Source organism: Microtus ochrogaster, chromosome 4, assembly GCF_000317375.1.
Source record: "Microtus ochrogaster isolate Prairie Vole_2 chromosome 4, MicOch1.0, whole genome shotgun sequence".
NCBI lineage: Eukaryota > Metazoa > Chordata > Mammalia > Rodentia > Cricetidae > Microtus > Microtus ochrogaster.
Window position 1 is genome coordinate 13,752,525 of NC_022011.1, and position 21,077 is coordinate 13,773,601.

Genomic DNA, 21,077 nt, shown 5'->3' on the forward strand with positions numbered 1-21,077 from the left:
AAAAAAAAAAAAAGAAAAGAATTGCAATGTAAATGAATTGTAAATGTCTGGTATGCAACCCCAAAATGGTCATAACCCACAGGTTGAGAAACACTGTTTTAGACATTTTTGACCCATACAGTTCCTTTAAGTCTCATAGCAATTACTTCCCAGATTTCGGGGTGCGTAGTTTAATTCCTTTCATACATTAGTGGTAATCTGAGTGTGCCCTGTATGGGAAAAGTCTGCAGTGATCAAGTGCCCCTCCTTCTGTATGGCTCAAGGCTCCATGTGGCATTTACCTAATTTTTGGATCTCACTTCATAATCTAATAGACTTAGCTTTGTGAAAAATAGGGCAGAAGAGTTCTAGACTGCTCACTTATAACCTTTGACTCTGTTAAAGCAGAATTCCATGAAGCAAAGATAGAAGGGTGTGTAGGTGATAGTATTGTCACAGTTCATAGTGCCCAGGAAGTAGACTGCCTGACTTTAGATGTCAGGTCCAATACTTAGTTCTATGATATTGGATGGTTTTGATAAACTACAAGAAGAGAATTAATTTATCTCAGAAGATTAAATGTACCTAATAAGCTTGGTGCTGAAGAGCAATATGAAATAGTAATAGCAGTGTTACAGTTGGACTAATTGAACAATTTTAGACACAGAGTCAATAATCAAAGGAGTTGTAACATTAACTTGGTGAGATGAAAAGGTTCTGCTCTATGTTTTGCCCTCCTCCTTTTCTGTATAACACTTATAGCACTTATCATCGTAACCATTGTTAAGCATGCTGTTCATGGCATTAATGCATTTATAATGCTGTTAGGGCCATTACAACCATCTATCTGTGTAGCTCTTTTCATCTTGTAAAACTAAAACTATACCTTTAAATGATGGGTCCCCAGTCCTCTGTCTTCTCAGCTCCTAGCAACCACTGTTCGTTGTTTGGACTACTCGGGTGTCTCATAAGTGAAATCATAAAGCTCTGTCTCGTGACCGGCTTATTTGACTTACCATGCTGCCTACAAATGCATTTATACATATAATACAGTTTACTTTTCACTAGGCATGTTGTTTCGTGCCTGGAATCCCAGCAGTTGGGAAGCTGAGGTAGGGGGATTACCTTAAATTCAAGGCAAACCTAGGCTTCAGTATAAAACCCTGCTTCAAAGAAAACTAAAAATAAAAAAAAAAAATTTCCTTATTTTTAGAAGGTAGACTTTGTCTATCCATTCCTCCATGGCTGACACTAAGCTGCTTCCATGTGTTCACTGTTGTGACCAGAGCTACTTTGTTTTTTTGTTGTTGTTGTTGTTGTTTTGTTTTGTTTTTCGAGACAGGGTTTCTCTGCAGCTTTGGAGCCTGTCATGGAACTAGCTCTTGTAGACCAGGCTGGTCTCGAACTCACAGAGATCCACCTGCCTCTGCCTCCCAAGTGCTGGGATTAAAGGCATGCACCACCACACCACTGGTTACTTTGAACATGGGTGTGCAAATGCCTTTTTGAGCCTATGCCTTGCTGCTTTTGGGTGTATACTCAGAAGTGCAATTGGTGTTTTATCTAAGTTGCCCCAGGCTGATGTTGAACCAGTGATTTTTCTGCCTCAGATTCCTAGATGCTAGAATTATATGCCCATTGCCACCCTGCCTGACTAGTTTTCTTCTTTTGAGGAACTTTCCACAGTAGCTGGTTCATTTTATGATACCAGCAACAGTATGTGAGAGTTCTTTGTCTACATCCTGATCTCCACGTTTTCTGTTTTGTTTTTCCTTTTTTGAGACAAGGTCTCACTAGCTAGCCCAGGCTGCCCTCGAGCTTGTGATTTCCCATGCAACAGCCTCCCAAGTGCCAAGATTACAGGTATGTACCTCACATTGGCTTTTTCTCTTTCTCTTTTGTTTTGTTTTTTTAATGATATCTCGTCATTGGGATGTTCTACTGTGCCTGTAAACCTTATTTTTTCTTCTTTAGTTCTGAGACTAATTCCCCTTGAGTTAGTGGGCCTGGAATGACAATACTTGAAAGACTAGAGGCAGAGTTGTGAATAACATTGTTTAGCTAATTTTTTTATTTCTGTCAAATGCAATGGTCTGCAAAAATGTCTGAAATTAAGGAAATAAATGTCAGCCTGCCTAGCCTTTTCCTCTCCTTCATCATTTTTTATTCCTGGCACCCATTGTTGATTGTAATTCTTCATTGCAAGTGACGGATTAATGTCTTAGTTTGGCTGTCATTAGTTTGATAATGGGATAATGAAAGTTGGTGCTATATTACTGTCTTAAATATGTCAATCTAGTTGAACTTAGAAAGAAATTTAAAAGGGGCTTTGCCTGTGATACTTGCTGAAATGGACTGAGGTCTTGATTCTCACACCCTTGGTAAGCAAAAGTTGACTAACTGAATTGCAATTAATAAATAATATATTGCAGATACTGTCATTGTCCTCAGCACTGGTTGTAAAGGAGTGAAGATATGGGGTGAATAGGAAGGTGATAGGTTTTGTCAATTTTTCCTTTTCTGCAGTATGTCACAAACTTCTATTTTATTATAGACTTTTAGATTTGGGTTAGTAGACAAGACATCCTTTACTCTAGGGCCACTTTGAACAAGGGTCTTCCATATGGCCAGCACTGCCCTTCACATGGGAAAACCTTCTGAACTGATATTTTAAATGTTAAACAAGTTTTTGTAGTTAAAACTTTTTAGTGTTATTCTTTCCTGTAAATCTTTCCTTAGCATATGTGGTAGTATATACCTGTGGTCCCAGTGCTCCAGGGTTGCGACTGGAGAGTGGCAAGGGTAACTTTTTTGCTACTTTATCTACTTTGAGTAAGAAAATATTCAATTTGGAAAACAGCTAAACCAATGCCATTTGAATCTTTGAAACAGATCCTATCAGAATTGGATGACTGAGTATAAGCCTTAGTAGCATGCCCGAGGCAGTCTCTGCATGCTGTGTAGCTGGTGGCCAGTGGGAACATACTCTGTATAAGAGTCGGACCATCTGTTTTTCTAGAAAACTTGTAAGCTTTGAAAGGTGTCAGTGGTTGTCTCTGGAAAATGTTCTTTTCTTCATTTGTAGAATTAGAAAGTCTCCTTTGCTCTCCAAGCTCTTTAATAGTTAGCTTCTGGAATCTTCTTCCTCAGGCTCAGAGCAGTGCAGAGACCGATGGAACTGCTTGCTGCCTGTGCTTAGTGCTTTGGAGGGGTGTGTCCCGGATTGTGGGTCACTTTCTTTTTTGAGTCTTGTTGGTGTCTGGCAGCATCTGAGGACTCCAGCTGCCATGGGCTCCACTGGACTATTTCAGCATTGCGCAGCTGTTCCCAGTCTGTAAGTTCCCTTTAGACATGATGAAGAGCAGCTAAGTGTTTCTGAGTTCCAAGAGCTGCACTCTATTGTTTCTGGGGAGCTGAGGAGCAGTGAGGTTGGAGAAAGTGGCAGTGGCGTAAGAATAGCATGTTTACTGGCCGTCCCTGTGAGTGGGTGCTGTCAGGAGCAGAGGAGCTCTTGATTGTACAGGACTCTGGTTGCAGATTTTTTAAACAGGAGTGTTATTACCTGAGTTTGGATATATAGAAGATAGTCTTTTATCATTATTTCAGAATTACAAAAGAGTTTTAAAAGTTATCATATAGCCTTAATTGCAGCATTGGAGAGCAGAGGCAGGTAGGGCTCTGTGGCTTAGAAGTGTGCCTGGTGTACATAGTGAATTCCAGGACAGCCAGGACTACAAAGAGAGACCCTGTCTCCAAATTTATATATATTAAAACAAAACAAAAACTCCAAACTACTTTCACCCGATTCCTCAAATGCTGATGTTGGCTTTATACTTCATTCTTAATGCTAAACTAGTTGCTCCACACCTCTCATGATGTTGGCATTTTTAAGACCCGGAAGCTACTTGTCATGTTTGTCTTCCCTGGCTGTTTTTAATTGGCTTGTATGATGCTTGATTTCCCCGAAGCATTGAGGTCTGATTACAGAGACCAAGGAAATAAGTAAGGTTCGTAGAGGAGTTGGGGAAGAGGCCCCCCTAACCATCTCTGACTGCGTATCCTGGCAGAGGGAGAAGTGTGGTGGCAGCTGGCTTGCAAGCACACAGTCTCATACTCTTCTTCCAGCCTTTCTCCGCCTGCTGTGTATGCGGTGTGCTTGTATCCTGGTGGACACCGGAGTATAATATTGGTGTCCTATCGCTCTCCACCTTACTTTGTTAAGACAGGCTCTTTTTGAACCTAGAACTCACTGTTTATTCTGCTGGACTAACCACCTAACAAGCTACAGTCAAACCTGACTTTTACATAGGTATTGGGGATCTCAACCTAGGTCCTCATGCTTGTGCAGCTCTTGTCCGCTGAGCCATTTCTCTAGCAGTCCATCTCCCGTGCTCTTGTTCAGGGTTATGTTTCAGTAAACAAGGGGTTATTGTCTCTGAGCTTTAAAACTTTACATATATATACTACGTGTTGGATTCTCACATACACCATGTGATGGTCAGAGGACAGATAGTGAGAGTGGGTCTTGCCGACCTTGTGGGGTCCAGGGATTGAATTCAGGTCATCAGGCTTGACAGCAAGCACTCTTACTCACTGATCCATCTCCCAGCCCCTCCCGGGCCAAGACTTTTTAGATCTTGTTTATCATTTCATGAATTTCTTTACTTGTTCTATGTACAGTGTTTTAACAATAGTCTTTTTTTCTTAGTACAATCTCTCCCTTGTAAAGCCCAGAGGTGAGGAGGGTGCTGCCAGGCAGTCCGATTGCCAGACTGGACTCTTGCTTCTGCTCCTGTTAGCTGTGACCTGTGTGAATAACTCCTGCCGCTAACCTTCCTGCTTAGACCCTTCGTGAGGGTGAATGGACTTAGGTCAGGGATTTAACATGTGTCTGTCGCTGTCCTGAGTGACTGCAAATGATTGATTATGACACACTTGCCTTTTCAGAACTGCTTTTACTTATTGACTTCAGATCCTATTTCAGTCAGGAAATGATACATATAATGGGAGTATTTCTGAGACGACCTTTAATTTCCCATCTTGTAGGTTGGTGCTTTACAGTTAATCACTACTGATGAGATCAGTTTTCTCCTTTGCTGATCCAACAACTTTTTCTCTCTAGGAATGGGATCTGTTGGGAGAGGTTCTGACTGAGCTGATTTGATTCTAAATATTAAGGAAGTGGGAGTGGCAACAGGAAATGGGAGCCAACAGCTTGGAAACAAGTTTGTAACTTGATGTCAGTGAACTGGCTCTTGCCCCTGAAGTTACATGTAACTTGTTGGAAGAGCGAGTGTCTGGCCATTTTGTTTCAGTTTTTCCATTTGTCCATGATCTGCAGCTGTTCAGAGCTATAACACATTTGGCAGTAATCCAGGAAGCATGCATTTATTTTTAAAATTCTACATGGATGTTCAAATTTACTAAATGCCCTAGATGTAACTACTACTTAAAGATCCTGCCACATAAACTCTGAACTATAAATTGTTTAACCTAAAAGATTACAGTGGGTAAGCCTTCTTTTTCTCTTCTAATTTAAGCATATTCTTTAACACAGCATAAGCATAGTACACAGCAAATAATCCTTGCTGTTGCCTTAACATTGTTTAAAGTTGTTTTTATTATGTTAACTTAAAAAGAAGTCTCACTTCTGATTACTCTTGTGTATTTAAGCCAGTGAAGAAAAAGAAGATAAAACGAGAGGTTAAGATTCTGGAGAACCTTCGTGGTGGAACAAATATCATTAAGCTGATTGACACTGTAAAGGACCCTGTGGTAGGTGTCTGGTGGCTGGGGAGTGTTTTAGTGGATTGGGGTGGGGTGTTTAACACCCAGGGCCTTGTGTGGTACTGCATAATGGACTGATGACACTGGTATTTATTGGTAAATGGGCTTAAAAACCATACAACTGTCATGGCCCAGTGATGAGCTAGCTACCACCACTAATGCAGTCTATGTACAGAGAAAAACCTTGCCCCGATTTGTTACCTGTTATTGCCTGTTTCTTTGATTTAGCCCCCTGAAGCATCTCATTGCCAGTTTGCACTATCTTACCTCACTAGTAAGCCTGGTATTGGGGATGTCTTTGTTGATTCTAGTGTAGAAAACTAAACAGGTCCTAGACCACCAGTCCTTTGAGAGAGAAGCCTTGCTGTTTCATATCTTTAGTTCCGCATCCACCACAAGGAGCCTCACGGTGTGTATGTACAACTAGGAATATGTGCATACTTTTACAACTAAAATGCTTAGTTTGGGACAGAATGGCTCAGTAGGTACAGGCACTTGGCTTCACAGGCCTGGTGACTAGCGTTTGATCCCTAGAAACCACATTAGGGTAGATAGAACCTACTCCAGAGTTGACCTCTGACTTCCGTGTGTGCCGACATACACACATGCACATAACATATTCCCAATAATAAAAAATTAAGAAACATATAAAATAACTTGCTTAATTTTGACCTATTTTCAGGGTTCTGTTTTAACCTTTGTTTCCTTACCCTAGGGAAAAGTGACAGTATTTGATTGACTAAGCTTCCATCCTTGCAGAACCCACTTTGGTGCCACTTGTATTGTGTTTCTGTTGTCTATCTGCTTTATGTGAAATTATTTCCCTGTTCTCTGTGGCAGTTTTACATCAGCTTATTAAGAAGCGGGGCTTTGCTTCTGTATGCTGAGGACATCCTCATCATTTAGTTGTTAGACTGAGTGACAGCTGTAGGCTAGGCACTGTGCCGAGTATTTAGCTGTATCACACCTTTCAATCCCCACAGTGATTCAGGGGGACATTATACTGTAAGAAAACAAAAGTCTACAAAGGCTAAGTAATTTGCCCTGCTGAACAGTAATATAGGATGAGAAAAGATTTTCCTTTTGGGCCCTGATCAAGACTGAGAAGGGGTTATTATATACTAAGTTACAATTGATTTCATAAATAATATATCCCATTCTATTTAATTCAGATTAGCCCTGAACTACATAATGTTTGAGGTTAGAATTAGTATTGTCCACTTACATACATACATACATACACACACACTATATATATATAGTCTTAGTGTTTGAGGTAAAAATGGGTATTGTCCATTTAAAGAACACAGAGAGAGAATGTGAATTGGGGGTATAGCTGAGTTGTTATGTGCCCGTTAGCCTGAATGAGCCCTGGTTTTGTTCCCTAGAAATGCATAAGTTAGGCAAGGTAATGTTTGCTTATAATCCCAGCACACAGAAAATAGAATCAGGTTGATCAGAAGTTCAAGGTCATTCTCAACTACTAGGGAAATTAAGGCCAACCTGAGCTAGAGACCCCTGGTGGTGCAACCAGACTTCAGAAGCTGTGCTAGGGACTACACTTAAGGGACTTGCATATGGTAGACAAATTGTATATGTGTCCCATCTTTTTGTCTCCCCCCTTGCCTCTTCATCTCACCTTCTCTGTTAGCTAAACTTACTGATACCTGACTTAATGTTTGTAATTTCTATGATACATGAGTTAAGCAAAAAAAAAAAAAAAAAAAAAAAAATGAGGCAGGCCTTGGGAGCTGTCTCAGTGGTTAAGAGTACATTATTTTCCAGATAGCCCGAGTTTTATTCCCATCACCCATGTCAAGAGACTAAGAACCACCTGTAACTCCAGTTCCAAAGGGATCAGACACTTGGCCTCTGAATGACTGCACTCACATGCACAGAGCAGACATACATATTTGCCTAATATATCTGTTTTTGAGTAGTGTAGGTGGAAATAGAAAGGGAGCCTTAGCCCCTGAATTTGAGAGGGTCGGGCTTACTTAAATCTGTAGAAAGGTCAAATTCTTGAGGACAGTGTTAAACACATTTGTTTTTGGTGCTGCTTGGACTCTACTGCCCAGGTAAAGACGAGTGTGTGTGCGTGCACATGTGCGCATATGTGCACGAGTTCTTGCACACATTCTCACTGTGGCCCACTTCGTAAGAACCTATGATTTGTCCTTGAGCTAAAGTTTTAGCAGTAAAGATTTTGAGATGAATTTTTATTTCTATCACCCTTAAAACCCATGCTTTTCTTCCAATTCTGAAACATCATTTCTGCTTATTAGCGTGATTTTATTTCTCCTGAGTTAACCTGACATTTGAAGCTCTAGATTTTAAAAGAAAGTTACTGAACTAAACATTTACTAACTGGAGCGCATGTATTTGGAGCCCAGAGTCTTCTCAGTTTGGCTGCTCATCAAGCTTCTGGAATCTTCTTGTCTCCATCTCTTAGGGATTATAATATCCGGCTTTAACATGGATGCTGAGGATTTGGACTCAGGGCCTCTTTGCCTTCACAGCAAGTGCTCTTACCCACTGAGAAGTCTCTCTAACTATAGTGCTTTTAAAAGTTGGATTATTAAGAAAAAAAAAAAAGAAAGAAAAGAAAAAGTTGGATTATAGACATTCACCTCTGAACCCAGCCCAGTGATCTTTTAGGAGCCTACAAAGACTTAATAGAGTATGAAAACTGTGTCAGATGCAACTTGTTTGCTAAACCAAGATCAAAGTGTGCAACACCTGATGCAGATGGCAGCTTGGCATATTATTGACTATAAGTCTTAATAAAACCACTAATGGGTTTCTCGGGGCTGCTGCTGGGTCATTCTGGGAATATCTTGCTCTTTAAAACTTTACATAGACACAGATGTAAACAGTACATACTGAGCTTCCTGTGCATGACTGAGCAGTGTTAACCTTCGTCTCATGCCAGCTATAACCCTGCCCCTCCTACCTCCCACTTTCCCCAGTTACTTTGCAGCAACCCAGACATCATAAATACTTCAAAATCAAACAACAAAACAACAAACAGGTTTTTAGGGAGAAATTGCTCAGCACTGATGAGGGTGCATGCTGCTCAGCCGGAGGGCCTGAGTTCAGATTCCAGCACTCATTTCAGATCCTCACGACCTCCTAGTACTCCAGCTCCAGGCTGTCTGATACCCTCTTCTGGTCTCTTTAGCGATGGATGCACACAAGCACAAAAATAAATAACAAATCTAAAAAAACACAGGCAGTCCCTAATGAGAGAATCCTTTTTGTCTGTGAGGTTTGAGGGTGGGCCAATACAAACTGCATTTATTACTGTCTGAGTATCTAAAAAGAATCACTGTTCTCTCTTTCAGTCAAAGACACCAGCTTTGGTATTTGAATATATCAATAATACAGATTTTAAGGTGTGTATGCTTCTTTTTGGCATGGGGTTCACGGTTTGGAGGTGGTAGGGTGGGTACTGCTTAAACTCCAAAGCAGTCAGGGATGATGTTGGTGAATCAGTTGGCAGCTTGGATCCCAAATATTGCAGATCTTTGGGGTTCTTGAATTTGGAGGTGTTACTCATTGCCTTTTGACTTGCTTTCTCAAGGAGTTAGCTGCACTATCGAATCCTCTCATCTGTAATAAGAGATATAATGCCTCATCTATTACACATCTGTTTTATACAGCACAGTTTTAGTGTACATTAACTTTGATTTTCATGAGATCTACCTTGCTGATAGGGAAAGATAATGGATACAGAGCTTCTGTGGAAGGAATCCTTAGATTGAAGCTGCTAAACATGTGTTCATACACACTGTGTCCAAAGCAGTTGATACAAAAATCTACTTCAGTCGCTGTTATCAAAGAACCCTGTTCTGGGGTATTTACACTTGGTATGGTTTTTAGTGACAGGTTTTCTTTGTGAAGCCCTGGCTGTCCCTGGAACTCACTCTGTAAACCAAGCTGGCCTCAAACTCAGGCTGCCTCTGCCTCCCAAGTGCTGGGATTAAAGGCATGCACCACCACTGCCTAGCAATATACTGAAGTTTTTAAAGAAAGGTTTGATTTAACTCAGGTTGGCCTCAGGCTCCTGAGTACTGAGATTACAACTGTCTTCCAGTGTTCCCAGCTGAAATATTCTTTTAAAAGAATGTTTAAAACACTGAGTTTTGAACCATCCTATCCCAGGTTTGCCTGGAATTTATTATAGCCTTTCTGCCTTAATCTACTGAGTGCTGGAATTACTAAAATAAGCAGCCATGTGCAGCTTTAACTTGGTTCATGGATTTAATTGTAATAAAAAAAATGAACCTACTAATGAGGTTTCTGGTGTTAAGATATGCAAAGAGAAAACCTTTTTTAGAACACAGTTTGATATAAAAAAAAAAACAAAATAGTGATGTTGGTTTCCAGGGGTATGAGAGGACTTGAGGGTGGTTACAGTTCTCTGGCAAGGAGTCAGACACTTGTGAGTTTGTTGAGCTAGAAGCTAGAAATAAAACCATCTTGTCAAGTTGCAGGTTTCCAGTATCTCTCCTGCAGGCGAAATGAAATAACCGTATTTGCCCGTATAATTTTCTTAGGTGCTATCTCTAAGGGTATCTAATGAAAAGTAAGGAGAGAAGATGCATTTACTTAAAATGAGTAGTAAGTTTTAAATATACCTAATGCAGCCTTTCTTGTACGTAACAAATACTTTGTTATTATAACTCCCTTACAGGTAAAATCAGTGTGGCTTTAGCATTTTGTGTTTCTCAGAGGGTGGTGTCTGCCAGGTGTTGTATCAGTGTTCTTTGGGAGTTGACAGGAAATCTAACATCATAGGAAACCTGTTTCTCTGGGATCTGGATCCTTAAAGGAGGTGTTCTGAAGACATGATGCTCTAATGGATGCTTTTAAAGGAATTGTGGAGCTCAGTGGTTTTGAGACTTAGATATCTGAGAACATCTTTTATCCCCACTTATGTCTTCACTGGGGTATAATTCTACATTGAGATTCATGATTTCCTCAGTTTTGAAACGTTTGTTCCAGTGGTAGCACTAGAGCCCCTCCTGTTTGATCTTACAGATTTTTCTTTTCTTTTTCTGGAAGTGTTGAGGAATTTCTCTCCATTCTCAGTCTTCTGAATGTTCAGACATGTGCCTTCCTGTGGGCTTCTTTCTTTTCATCCTTTGTTCTGCATCTTGCTGGGCCTTTTCCATCTGAAAGCCTTCCATAGTGTCAGTGTTCTTTGATTTCTCACCCCTCTCTTGTTCTCGCTGTCTAGAATATAATTCAAATGTTAGGCTTTGTATTTTAGAAGTCCGTTTCAGTCTCTGAATTTTTAAAAATAGTGTCCTGTTCTCTTATGCTTTATGTAATATCTGTTTTCTCATAGAGATGATTGCATTTTCTCCCATGCCTTTCATCCTTTTCTCCACAGTTTTGTTGTTTGGCTCTGTTAAGTTGCCGCTCCTGTTCTGGAGTGGTGCTCTGAAGGGCATCGCTCTCTTGAGGGTCTCCAGTAGAGTGTTGTTGGTACGTTACCTCACAGCTGCCCTGTTTGCAGCCTGCTGTTTGCTCTCTTTCAGAGATAGTGGCTCTGTTCATTTCTGGGCCTTTCTGTTCTTCTTAGTTTGAAGCTCTGTGCTTATGGGTACCTCACTGTTGGCCAAATTTCCAGCTTTTTAGTTTGTTAAGTCCATGAACACGTTTTCTGGCTTCAAACTGTTGTCCCTCTCACTGTAGTTCTGGAGTTCATCCCTCCCAGGCCTGTGACTGCTTTACCTTATTAGGACCTTCAGGTGAACCAGAGGGGTGAGAGTCCCTTTGAATGCTGAGCCATGCTATTTGGTCATCCTAAAACAACACTAAATATCAGGTAGCATGTGTGTTTTGGTAGGATGAATGATGGCGCTGAGATATGGCAGGTCACAAATGGGCAATCTATTAGTGTTTATGTCCTTAAGGATTTTTTTATATTTTATTCTGTGCCTAAATGAGAAGGTTCGGTTTTTCTTTTCATCTTTTTCTCTTTAAGTGTGAAATGCATTAATAGCTGACTTTAAAGTACTATCCAAAGAATGTTTGTCCTCATTGAATGTCAGGGTGACGTGGCTTATGTTGTGGCTTGGTGATGGGTGTTCACCTAGCACTGATGTCCCTCGCATGCACAGGGCCTTAGGTTTCATCACCATCACTACACAACAAAACAAAAGCAGCAATGCAGTGGACACACTTGGTTGGTTTGGGGCCTTTTTTGGGGGTGGGGAGGATCAGTTGACAATCAGTTTTAATCTGTAAATTTTCTTTCATTATGCAGACATCTTACTTTGGTATCTAGGTTATATTATGTTTGTAAAATGAGTTTAGGAGCCGGGTGGTGGTGGCGCATTTCTTTAATCCCAGCACTCAGGAGGCAGAGGCAGGAGGATCTCTGTGAGTTTGAGGCCAGCCTGGTCTACAAGAGCTAGTTCCAGGACAGGCTCCAAAGCCACAGAGAAACCCTGTCTCAGAGGGAAAAAAAGAGTTTAGGCAGCTTTTCTTTACTGTAGTCTCTGAAAGTTGTATATACAGTGTGTAAATCTAGGCAGCTGTCTTCCTGCCTAATTTCTTATTTGTTAATGTTAGGTGATAGGTTTTGAGTTAGAAATGCAAATTTTAAACTAGCAGGTTAAGGGGTTTCCTCCCAGACTTTCTGCACAGTATCCACCTATCAGCCTGTTGATTGGCCACTCAATGTTTTTGATGCCCTTGCTGTTGTTAAATCTGTCTTTCCTTCTCATTGGTAGGTTCTTTTTTTTTTTCTCTCTTAAGTCATCTTAGAGTTAGTTGGACATGACCATACTTGGTTCTTGAATGTGCTGTTAATAGAATCTGAGTGTGTTTCTGTGTTCCTCACAGTATCCAAGACGTTTAGGTAGTTATACTGTAATCCATCTACTATCATGGCCTTTTTTAGAACTTTCTCAGTTACTGTTGTCCCCATAATGTCTTTAGAGCTATATGTGTGTGAGTATATGGTTCAAGATCAACTGGGCTTTTCAGAAATTCTTATATTATTGACTCTTAATTTGATTGTATTTGTGTCCAGAAAACATGTTCTATCCAGGTTTTGCATCCCTAGTCTACAAGTCTTATCACCCCACAAAGTAGAGAAGGGGAAGCTTTTTTCATGACCAGAACTATTTAAAATATTGAATGAACTGAATGTGGTGGTACATGCCTTTAATGTCAGCACTTGGGAGGTAGAGACAAGTAGAGCTCTATGAGGCCATCCAGGGCTACATAATAAGACACTGTCTCAAAAAGAAAAAAAGGTTTGAACTTACCTTTGTTCTGTGTATATGAATATATGAAACACAGGTGGATTTTGGATTTTGTTCAGATGTGGCTGGGGCATCTAATCCTATCCTTCAGAAGGCAGAAACCAAAAGGATTGGGAATTTGAGGTCAACATGATACCCTATTTCAAAAAATAAAATACCCCCAAAACAAACCATAAATGAATTTTATATTGGTCTCGTCACCAAAATACTTAATTATTTTTATGCAAATATTATAAGAAGTAAAAAATAACCAACATTAGAAACAGGGTGGTTGTGCATGCTTCTAATCCCAGCACTCAGGAGGCAGAAGCAGGGAGATCTGAGTTCAAGGCATGTTTGATCTACAGAGCAAGTTCCACAACAGACAGGGATACATAAAGAAATCCTGTCTTGAAAAACAAACAACTTTTGGTCACAAGCACCACAGATGCCCAGCCTATACAGTGCTGACTATTTGGAGCCTGTTGATATTTGCTTTGTGATTGTAATATGGGTCATGTTTTAAACCATGGTGGTTCCTTACTCATTTTTTGCTAGTGTTACATTTCATGATAGAGGTACTAGTTTGGTGTTTCCCTTTAAAAACCACCAGATTTCTGTATGTCTAAGTTAAACAGTAAAAGAAACATAGTGTCCCTTAAAAAGACAAACTTTACCTGGTCTACAAGAGCTAGTTCCAGGACAGGCTCCAAAGCCACAGAGAAACCCTGTCTTGGGGAAAAAAAAAAAAAAAAAAAAAAAAAAGACAAACTTTAAGGGGGGGGGGCTGTCCCTAAGAGTTAGAGTAACTACATAACAGTACACTCCTCAACTTGAAAATGTCCAGTGAGAGTCGGGTGTGACACTTGTATGCAATCCCAGTGCTTGGGAGACTGAGATAGGAGAATTCTAAATTCAAGGCCAACCTGAACTAATAGTGAGTTCCAGGTCAGCTTGAGCTCCATAGGAAGACCATGTCTTAGAACAAGTCTAAAGGAAAAGGTATCAGTTGAGATGCCAGTTATCTGTGCATTAAGAATGTTATAAATTAAAATTTGTTCTAGTTCCGTAAATTTCCAAACAACACTGTTTTGTTTTTTTCGGTCTTGAAGGTTACATGTTAGCAGTATCTAAATTGGTGGCTACAACATGAAATAATGCTTGTCTTTGGCTTTATATATCCCCTCCTTTTGATCTTCCTCCATTTGAACCCTGAGATTTCTTGGTGTATACTGAGCTGTGTATGCTCGCTCTGCCTTCTCATACTTCTTACACCTGTGCTCTTGTGTACTGGGTCAGAGTCCATAGAAAATGAAGTCCTCTTGAATTGTAGCCATTAGGCAAGAACACAGTGTGACTGACTGTGACGGTTCCCCAGCGTCTTTGAAGTTACGCATTCATGCATGCAGTAGGAGTTAAGTGAGGCCTGCTGTGGTGATTCCTTGGATGTTTGTACTTGTGCATAGGAGACATCAAGCCTGGTTATCAAGTTGCATTGTCTGCTATTCTCCTCTTCACATGTTGCAGGGTTTATTTTAAAAGTCAAAGACATATTTAACCAGGCTCCTTAGATTACTCCTGTAGTAGAACTGATTTTTTAGGGAATCACCAGTGTGTTTGAGGCTTTGCAACTGACCTGAATAGGTAAGTCGTTTCTTCCTTACTACCTTTATAAACTTTATTTGTGAGTGAGTATAAATCAGACTTGTGGAAATCAGTTCTTTTTTGTACCATGTGGGTCCTAGGGATGTAACTTGGGTTGTTGGGTGTGGTAGCAAGTGCCTTTACTTGTGAGCCCATAATCTTCTGGGGAAACAACTTGGTTTGTTTTTGGTAAGTCTCTTATGCAAATGTGAGCAAAGCATTTTCCTGCCAACAGTCTGCAGTTGCTTGGTTAATAATATTCTCTACATACCTGGAGGGAAAGTGTGCTTCTTAGGAAGTTTCCCTTTGTAATTTCACATGAACTCTGCTAGTTCTTGAAAGCTAGGTCTGTTTTAGTCACTAACTGAAACATTATAAGAGCGAGTGGAGGAGCTAGACATGCTGTCCTGCTGTGAGGGCTTGACTTGAGAGTTTGGTGGAGACAGTGGGTGGAGGATAACAGCTTTGCAGTGCATTCATGACACTTGGGAAGGTGGGGAGACTTCAGAGATCCTGAATCACCACAGTAGTGACCATCAGCTGGCAGCAGCTGCTTTCCTTATATATACATAGCTAGTTATTCGGGCAACACTGGCATAGGACTCTAGGCAGGTAGCAGGCTCACGGTTACTACAGTGAGGATTTACCTTCAGAACTCAGCTCCCTACCAGTACCTGGTGCTAATTCTAGGGACCCTGAGAGTCTCACTATGCTGTGAACAAACACCCTAGAGCAGTGGTTCTCAACCTCTGTGGGGTCCCATATCAGGTATTTACATTACCAATCATGGTAACAGTAGCAAAATTCAATTATGAAGTAGAAAGAAATAATTTTATTTATAGGGAGTCACCGCAACATGAAGAAAATGTATATGAAAGGATTTTAGCATTAGGATGGTTGAGAATCACTGCCCTAGAGGGAAAGCATGACCTAGGGTTTAAAGAAGGATGAGACCCATTTCTGTGTAGAAAGCTGAGGCAGTGGTTTGGAGAGGATCTCTGAAAGGGGGCAATGGAGGAGCAGATACCTGTTGGTGTCTCAGAGAAGGTGATTCCTGAAATCTGCGATGGAGATTGGAGCAACAATTAGAGGAAACCAGGTTGGCCCTTGGAAAGGACTTAATCATAAGCACAGGTGGTTACTTGGTCCAGATGTAGTTTAATCTTAATCCCACCAAGAACCATGAAGAAAGGTCAGACTGACTGATGGCCAGCCATTCAGGGCTTTGTAATGGAATAGGTCCAAGCACTGTTGTGTGGGTAAATGTCTTTCATATTTAGTAAAAGTAGCACTGGTTGGAATAGTCAGAAATACTTTGCTGACAGCCTAAGGACATTTGTTTTTATACCTTAGGACTTTACATGATGATTTATATAGATAGTACGTGATCCAAGAGGAAAAAGCCCTTTAGAGATAAAGGTTCAAATAAGATATCCCATATTGGTTTTTTAGAAATATAAAATATTAGCACTCTGGGGGGTTGAGAACTTGATCTTTTCTCTTTTCTGGGCTATTTCTTGACCTCATGGTTCAGTTTAGCACAGCCTCTGCGATTGATCTCTCACACCCAAGTTGGTATCTTAGACCTTTATATTCTGGTTGCCAGTTGTGACCAAGTACTAGCTAAGAAACCTGCCTATTAAGCACAGGGTTGGGAAGACAGAGACCTGGGGTTTGGTCCTTAGGAGGCTGAAACAAGTTAGTGAGTAAGTACGCTTGAGTACAGCTCAGCCCACGGGTAAGCCCCTACCAGCATAGCATCTTATGGGCCCAAGCCAGCAGTTATCTGGGGCTGAGAGAGCTACATATTCTTACTAAGCTGGAAAGGCAAGTTACTCTTCCCTAATGGAGGAGGAGAGATATGGCCTCTTCTCTATAACTGTGCTTTTAATCAGTTTCTTTGTCTTATTTGCAGTTAAGTTTCATTTTCCTGTTTATAAAATCACAGTGTTACCATTCTGTGCCCCTTGGAGGATCCCTGGGATATGTGATTCTTTTCTTTAATAGAGGAAAAGTTTAAAGTTGTTTCAGTTAACTTTATTTATAGGAAACACTGCCTAGATTGACAGGGAAAGAAATTTGCTTGAAACTGATTGATTACCAAAAGCAATGCATAGTGTCTGACTGCACATGTGGTACTTTAATGATCCTGGTACTCTGCTCCAAGAAATTCAAATTTATTTCAAACTCCATGAGGCGGATCTCTGGATTATCAGTAATGAAAGTTTCCTTGTGTGTGTTAGCTTGTCTTGTGGTCATGTTTGACACTGCTACCTTTTTATTTTTAACACCTTATTACATTATTCCTTTTTAAAAAAATATATCAGTTACTGCCTGTGAAATCTTTTTTAACCTGGAATTCTTTGGTGGAGATCAGAGGGCATAGATTTTTGAGAAGACTCATGGCATTTTTCAAATATCTACTACTTTCCCTCTGTTTCTTTTACAAGTCATTTCATTCCCCTAACACTTGTCGGCAGCAGCTGGGGAAGGTTCCATGTGTGCTCTGAGCTGGGTGGGCTCAGCCTGATGTGGACAGCTAGACAACTTTGACTTAACAATAGCCTGGCTGCTGTTACTAGAATTCTAGAACGTTAAGTAGCAAAGATCAAATTGGCTGTAGTGTTTCCCTCTCCCAGAACTCTTCCTTTTCCCCTTCTCTGCTGAAGTGGGAATGTTGAGCTCCCTCATCTTTGCCATTCCAGGTCAGGCAGTGAAGTTGTGGGTGGCCATTGTAACTAAATTTGCGGAGAAGGCCAGCATTTAGAATAACAAATACAATCAGACTAAATTAACTTTGTGTTTTCTGAAATCTGTTTCAGCAACTCTACCAGATCCTGACTGACTTTGATATCCGGTTTTATATGTATGAACTACTTAAAGTAAGTAGCATTTGTAAACAGTACTTTTAAAAAAAAAAAATCAGGCATATTCCTTTAAGAAGTTTTTGAAAAGACAAAATTCAAGCAGAATATTTTCTGCTACCCAGAGAATCTAGTGAGGCCTAAACTTGTGATGAGAATTCTGTTGTGAGACCTCTTAGGTTTTCTTTCTTTTTTTTTTTTTAATTTAACTTTATTTTATGTGCATTGGTGTGAAGGTGTCAGATCCTCTGGAATGGAGTTACAGACAGTTGTGAACTGTCATGCAAGAGCTGGGAATTGAACCCGAGCCAGCTAAAAGAACAGCCAGTGCTTTTAACCACGGAGTCACGTCTCCAGCCCTCCTCACAAGTTTTCAGTAAAACTTAGAAGACTGGTCAAAAGCAGGACAGGGCCGTTATACAAAGCTCACAACCCCCTGCGCCTCTTGTTGGCTGTTGAAGGTTTCCTTTGCCAGTTAATTAATCCTAGTCTTCTATGTAGAAAGTCACTCAGACATAAAGACTTTAAAGATGGATTCTTATTGCTCGTAATCTCAGAGTTTGCCTGGTAAGTCTTTTTTAGATTCAAGTCTAAAATGAATGGGTTGGTCCCATTCATGTATCTTGTGATACAGGCTGGCGTTGCTGGAATAGTTGATCCCGTCTTTGAAATAGCAGTAAGAATAAAGACCTCAATGTGTAAACACTTCAACCTGGCCCGTGCTGGTTTGCCAGCACCTGTTAACCAAAGTCAACCCTGTGGCCAGCCCTTCATTTCAAAGGGTGTAAAATGGTTGTTATTTCTTGGTGGGAAAGTCATAAAGAGGGATGGGTACAGAATTGGCAGTCTTTTTTTGTTTTTGTTTGTTTGTTTATCAAACTGTCTTTTCACATCCTTTCTTATATGAGAAGATCTACCCCTCACCCCAAGTGCTAGTGCTCAATCTAGGGAGAAGTGATGGGTGAGTGATGGGTGGACCTTCTAAATGACTTAAAAATACCAAGTACTATAAAAAAGAAAAATAGAAGCATTATCAATTGGCAAAAGAATATTTTCATTCGTCTAGGTGAACACTTGAGTAAAGCATTCTGAAATGTTGCATGTACCTTTTAAGGTAATGAATCACTAATAACTTCATAAGAACTATGAGTGAATCACTAATAACTTCATAAGAACTATGAGCTCACAGAAGTGCTTTATAAATACAGAATTGGCCAGGCATGGTGGCGTATGACTAATTCCTGGCACTGGGGAGATAGAGGCAGTGGGTCTCTTAAGTTCAATACAAGCCTAGTCTACATAGTACATTCCAGGCCAGCCAGAGCTACAAAGTGAGAACTCTCTCCAAAATAATAATATAAATTATAGAGTATTACAAAAACTGGGGGGTGGGAGGGAGATTAGATGTCAATTAAGAAACCCCAAGATGGGGTTTATGTGGGAACTGTGGAACATTGCTTGAACCAGGTTAGAGCAAGGCTGGACTTAGGGAGTGGAAGTTTAAAGACCTGACTCCATGAAATGAATGCTTTTCCATAGAATTGTGCTTGAATGATCTGTCTGTTCCTGGAGCCACAAGTGGTGGGCTTGGGATTCACTCCATGTCTATTGAGCTCCCTTTTTGTTGGGAAGGGTAGACTAGAGCTTGACCTGGTCCACCTTTCCTGTGTCTTCTCCAGTAGGAAGAGGTTTTCAGTCCTCCCAGAAAACCCCACACATGTACCCTTGAGAGCCATTGCCCATTTCTCACAAGTGTTCATTTAGGTCAGTATTTAGGTTTTGTGGATTTTTAGCGAGTGCCAGCTGGACAAAGAAACTAGCACAGCTGTCCTCAGTGCTGGGGCCCTGCTACTGTCTAGTGGTAACAGTATTCTATCTGTTCCTACTGATGAATGATCAGCAGGAATTTAAAGGTGTTTTAGGATGGGTGTTTGGCCAGTGAATACTGCCAAGAACTAATCACTGCTGCTTTTCCCCTCAGCCTTTGCTTCCAAGTGTCTTTCCCATCCCAGGTATTGTCTGGATTCTATCTTTGACAAAGGCTGAGTAAAATGGGGAAAACTGAGCTAGAGGCTGTGTGTGACTGCTCGGTGACCGACCCCACCTCCAGGTTTCCTGTGATCTGGTTCAGATCCAGGGGCATTTGCCCACATGGAGCCTAATTTTATAAGAAAACTGCCAAGATGGGGCTTGAGTGAGAACTATGAAATGAAATGCTGATTAAGCAAAATGTCAATTTAAAGAAGGCACAACAGCACGTTAGAATCTTGCTACAGGCCAGGCGGTGGTGGCGCACGCCTTTAATCCCAGCATTCAGGCGGATCTCTGTGAGTTCGAGGCCAGCCTGGTCTACAAGAGCTAGTTCCAGGACAGGAACCAAAAACTACGGAGAAACCCTGTCTCGAAAATCAAAAAAAAAAAACCAAACAAACAAAACAGAATCTTGCTACAGCTGTTGTAAAGTAAATCTTGAGTTTCTGTGATAGTAGACTTGGTATGTATAAACCTTCAGCCAAGTGTCCTTAGATCTTATGGTTGCTGTTTAAGCAAAACCTAAGAGCTCTGTTCTCTGCTCATGTGATACTGATCACTTGCCAAGTGCTTAGTGGTCTTGTATAGCTGGTGGCTACTCTACTACACAAAAAACAATGGACAAGGCTGGCAGAAAAAGTATGGACATCCAGAAAGTGCTCTTAGGCTCCTTCTGTCTAGTATTCCCTTCTTCGGAGATTATATCTCACCTCTATCCCCAGGTTTTATATTGTCCACTCTCCAAATTAAAAGTGTCAAAGCTTGTCTGTTACTGTTGCTATAGAACAGGAAGCATGTTTTTTGGCATGCTGCTTGCTTGTTCTCTGTTTAAAAATCCTCCACCATGAAGATACCTGGTATGGTGTCCTTCTTAGTCTACCACTGCAGGAGGTACTTGGTATCTAGAATTACTTTTGTTGTCACAGCTGAGTGACACAACTGACACCTAGACCGTAAGTAGATGCCATGTATTGTGCTGAATAGTCTTTAATACAGGAGGCCCCCACATGAAGAATTTTCTGGCCTCCTGAAACTTCCCTGTGCTTCTTAAGCCAAAGGGTCTAACTTTGGTGTTCACAAAGATGACCTATGGTGTGTGTGTGTGTGTGTTAAAGAAGATTTAAGAGCTGTGAGTGGATAGGTGGGAGATATATTAGGGGTTAAAAAAAAAAAGCTGGATGGGGTAATCCCAGCACTCAGGAGTCTAAGGCAGGAGAATATTGACTCTGAAGGCCAGTCTGGGTACGGAGAGTGGAGGGCAGCCTTACTGAACTGTGTAGCAATAAAAAGGAAAAAGGCTTGTTACTCCAAGCTTAAAATTTTAAATAAATGTTTCTTTAAAGGCAATATAAATATTTTGATATAATATATATTATTTATAGTCTACATTTAAATATATAGAGAGCGAATGATCAGTAAACACGTGACAGATGTTTCATCACTAATAAGAAAATACAAATGAGAAATACATTGAGCTACCTGTATAGCTGTAATTTAAAAAGGAACAGGC

The 21,077-nt window shown here is 40.6% G+C and overlaps 1 protein-coding gene across 2 annotated transcripts in view; it reads left to right on the forward strand.

Annotated features, from left to right (window-relative positions):
- Positions 1-21,077, forward strand: part of Csnk2a2 (casein kinase 2 alpha 2) — a 39,473-nt gene that overhangs the window by 6,565 nt on the left and 11,831 nt on the right. The window contains exons 3-5 of one of the 2 annotated variants that reach the window (XM_005345565.2): positions 5,653-5,754; positions 9,111-9,161; positions 17,495-17,554. In XM_005345565.2, the coding sequence (XP_005345622.1) occupies positions 5,653-5,754; positions 9,111-9,161; positions 17,495-17,554 (213 nt within the window). The remainder of the gene's footprint in view (positions 1-5,652; positions 5,755-9,110; positions 9,162-17,494; positions 17,555-21,077) is intronic. The other variant, XM_026777865.1, reaches the window with a different exon arrangement.